Source organism: Gossypium arboreum, chromosome 3, assembly GCF_025698485.1.
Source record: "Gossypium arboreum isolate Shixiya-1 chromosome 3, ASM2569848v2, whole genome shotgun sequence".
Classification (NCBI taxonomy): domain Eukaryota; kingdom Viridiplantae; phylum Streptophyta; class Magnoliopsida; order Malvales; family Malvaceae; genus Gossypium; species Gossypium arboreum.
The window spans coordinates 78,865,466-78,868,423 of NC_069072.1; the positions used below are offsets into that span (position 1 = coordinate 78,865,466).

At 42.2% G+C, this 2,958-nt stretch overlaps 1 protein-coding gene across 1 annotated transcript; it reads right to left on the reverse strand.

Moving 5' to 3' along the window:
* Nucleotides 1–1,561: 1,561 nt before the first annotated feature.
* LOC108465358 (uncharacterized) lies at nucleotides 1,562–2,263 on the reverse strand. Its single transcript, XM_017765689.1, has one exon. It carries the CDS (start codon nucleotides 2,261–2,263, stop codon nucleotides 1,562–1,564), a length of 702 nt encoding a protein of 233 aa, XP_017621178.1.
* Between the last annotated feature and the right edge of the window lie 695 nt (nucleotides 2,264–2,958).

A 2,958-nucleotide genomic window follows, 5' to 3' on the forward strand; every position in this document is an offset into this window, starting at 1 on the left:
AAATACTATAATAAACTGATCCAGATAAGGTTGAAACACTCTATTCATTATATCTATAAAAGTTGTCGGTGCATTCGTTAGTCCAAAAGGCATTACTAGGAACTCGTAATGACTATAACGTGTCCTAAACGCCATCTTGTGCACATTGACCTCTTTAACTCTTAGTTGGTGATACCCCGACCAAAGATCTATTTTAGAGAAAACCGTTGCTCCTCGCAGTTGGTCGAACAAACCATCAATTCTTGGTAGAGGGTGTCTATTCTTAATGGTCAACTTATTTAGTTGCCCGTAGTCGATGCATATACGCGTGGATCCATGCTTCTTTTTCACAAACAAGACTGGTGCTCCCCACGAAGACACACTAGGTTGGATAAACCCACGATCCAGTAGCTCTTGTATTTAGGCCTTAAGCTCTACAAGCTCTTTCGGTGCCATTCTATAAGGGGCGATGGACACTGGAGCTGTACCAAGAAGGAGTTCAATCCCAAAATCCACTTCATGCTCTGTAGGTAACCCCGGTACCTTTTCAGGAAAGACGTCTAGAAAATCCTTAATAGTCCTAATATCCTTTATCGAAGAGTCCCCAACATCTGAAACACTGACATAGCTAAAAACGCCTCAAAACCCTTGCGAACTAACTCCTTGGCCCTTAGCGCAAAGATTACATTACTCAAATAGTTCTGTCGTTCCCCAATTACCACTATCTCTTCATCGGCTTCCGGTCTCATTACAACTTGTTTAGCAGCACAATCCAAGCTTACCCGGTGTTTAACTAACCAATCCATGCCCAGAATTAGGTCAAATTCCCCAAAAGGCAGATCCATGAGATCAGCTAGAAAGACAACTCCTTGTATCTCTAAGGGAACATTTTTCAACAACTTATTTACCCGAACAGACTATCCCAGTGGACTTAGAACAGTAATTCCACTCGAAGTACTCTCAATCGGAATCCCCAATTTCTCAGTAACAGTACAAGCAACATAGGAATGAGTAGATCCTACATCTATTAATGTAGTATATGGTACATTATGGACAAAGAATGTACTCGTTAAACATCTAGAGCATCACCGTCCTCTCGGCGATGTGTAGCATAAACTAGTGCCGGCTGCCTCGCCTCAGCATGACCAACACCTCTGCCCGGTGCTCCGCGACCACGCCCTATACCGTTACCACCCCTGGCCTGACCACGGCCTCTCGATGTCTGCTAAACACCTCTCGGTGGCTGACCAATACCCATACCAGTAGTTTGCATCTGATCGGGCCTCTGTGGGCAATCCTTAACCCGGTGCTCCAAAGGTCTACATCTCAGATATACACCTAACTTTCTCCAACATTCGCCCTGAAGGCGTTTACCACAATCAGCATAAAATTGTGGTCTAGTAATAGTAGCATCAAGGGTCCTGTCTCTGACTGGCCTATCAGGTCTGGGCCTTTTCTTAAACCTCCGAAAATAACTTGAGGGCTCAGCATCCCTCTTACCTCTGCCTTTCACTCTGCCCTGGTGCTCAGCGTTGATCATATCCTCGGTAATTTTTTCCTTCTCAACCAGTGCTACGAAATCTCACTCCCTCTGAGGAGCTATTAGAACCTTTAAACCATCTCTGAGGCTATCTTCAAATCGAACACACTGCTCGTACTCTGTTGCAACCATCTCACGTGCAAAACGACTCAGTCGTAAAAATTCAGCCTCGTATTCAGCCACTGTCTTAACTCTCTGAGTTAAATTTAGAAATTCCCTTCTACAGGCATCCACATAGCTGGCACCCACATACTTAGCCTGGAAAGTAGTCTTGAAAACCTCCCAGGTCAAACGATCAGCTTGAGTGCCGTCATTGATGGTAAGCCACCACTGATAGGCCTTGTCCCTCAAAAGAGATACTGTACCTTTTAGCTTTTGATCAAGGGTGCAGTCAAGGTCATCCATGATTCTTTCTGTAGCATCAATCCAATATTCAGCTACATTCAGGGTAACTCCATCGATACCCCTAAATATTTCTGCCCCATTAGACCTGAGTCGTTTTGTAACCGATCCACGACCCATATTACCAGAACCAAGCCTAACGAGCCTTTCTAGAATCCTCAACATTGCTTGGGATAGTGCATCGTCCCCAGCTGCTTGGTCTTGAGACCCTGTCTCATCCATAGGTGAAACTGGTGCTTCTCTAACTTCTTCGTTAGGCTGGTGTCCAGAAGATGAAGACCCAGCCCGAGCACCACCACGGCCTCTGCCGTGGCCTCTGCCACGAGTACCTCTAGTGCTCATTATCCACTCACGCTTTTATCTGTATTAAAATTTTTATGCCAGTCAGTTATTATTCCAGTGATTATTACAGATGTTTTATGAACAATATTATTTCAGAGTTCATTTTCGCAATTCGCAGTCTTAATATGATTCGTAGTTTACTCTAACCAAAGTGTTTCAGTATAATTTTTCCACCTAAGTAGTTTCAGTAAGAACATTTCTATATCCTTATTTCAGAATAAACAATCAGAAGACTTACCGGATCGGTGCGGAGACTAAGTATAGCACTCCTTTAGTAAAACATTTCCAAACAATCCTTTTAAACCATTTGAACTAATTTTATCAAAATTTCCATGTTTTTGAAGAACCCAAATCCATAGCCGAGTTTTGCAACCTCGTTTTTATACCACTAAATGTAACACCCCAAACCCGGCCTAAACATTATGGCCGAATCTGTGATGTCACATTGGAGAGGTTTTTTGAACACACTAATTGATGAAAAATCCGTTCTTTAAAACAACTTCTTTAGGTTTTTAACAAATGGTTAGGAGGCCCAGTTTATTGAGATAACTCAAGTTGTTTAAGTAAAATAGTAAGTATACCAGTTTATTATTAAATTTAAAAACCATGTTTGTTATGGAAGCTTTTAAAATGTGTTGCGTAAGCGTGATGTTTTAAGAAAAACATTTGTTTGTGTTTTCTTGAAAATAGGAGTC

Coding starts and splice junctions, on each gene's coding strand:
- LOC108465358 (XM_017765689.1), bottom strand. CDS start 2,263: ATGAGCACTAGAGGTACTCGTGGCAGAGGCCACGGCAGAGGCCGTGGT.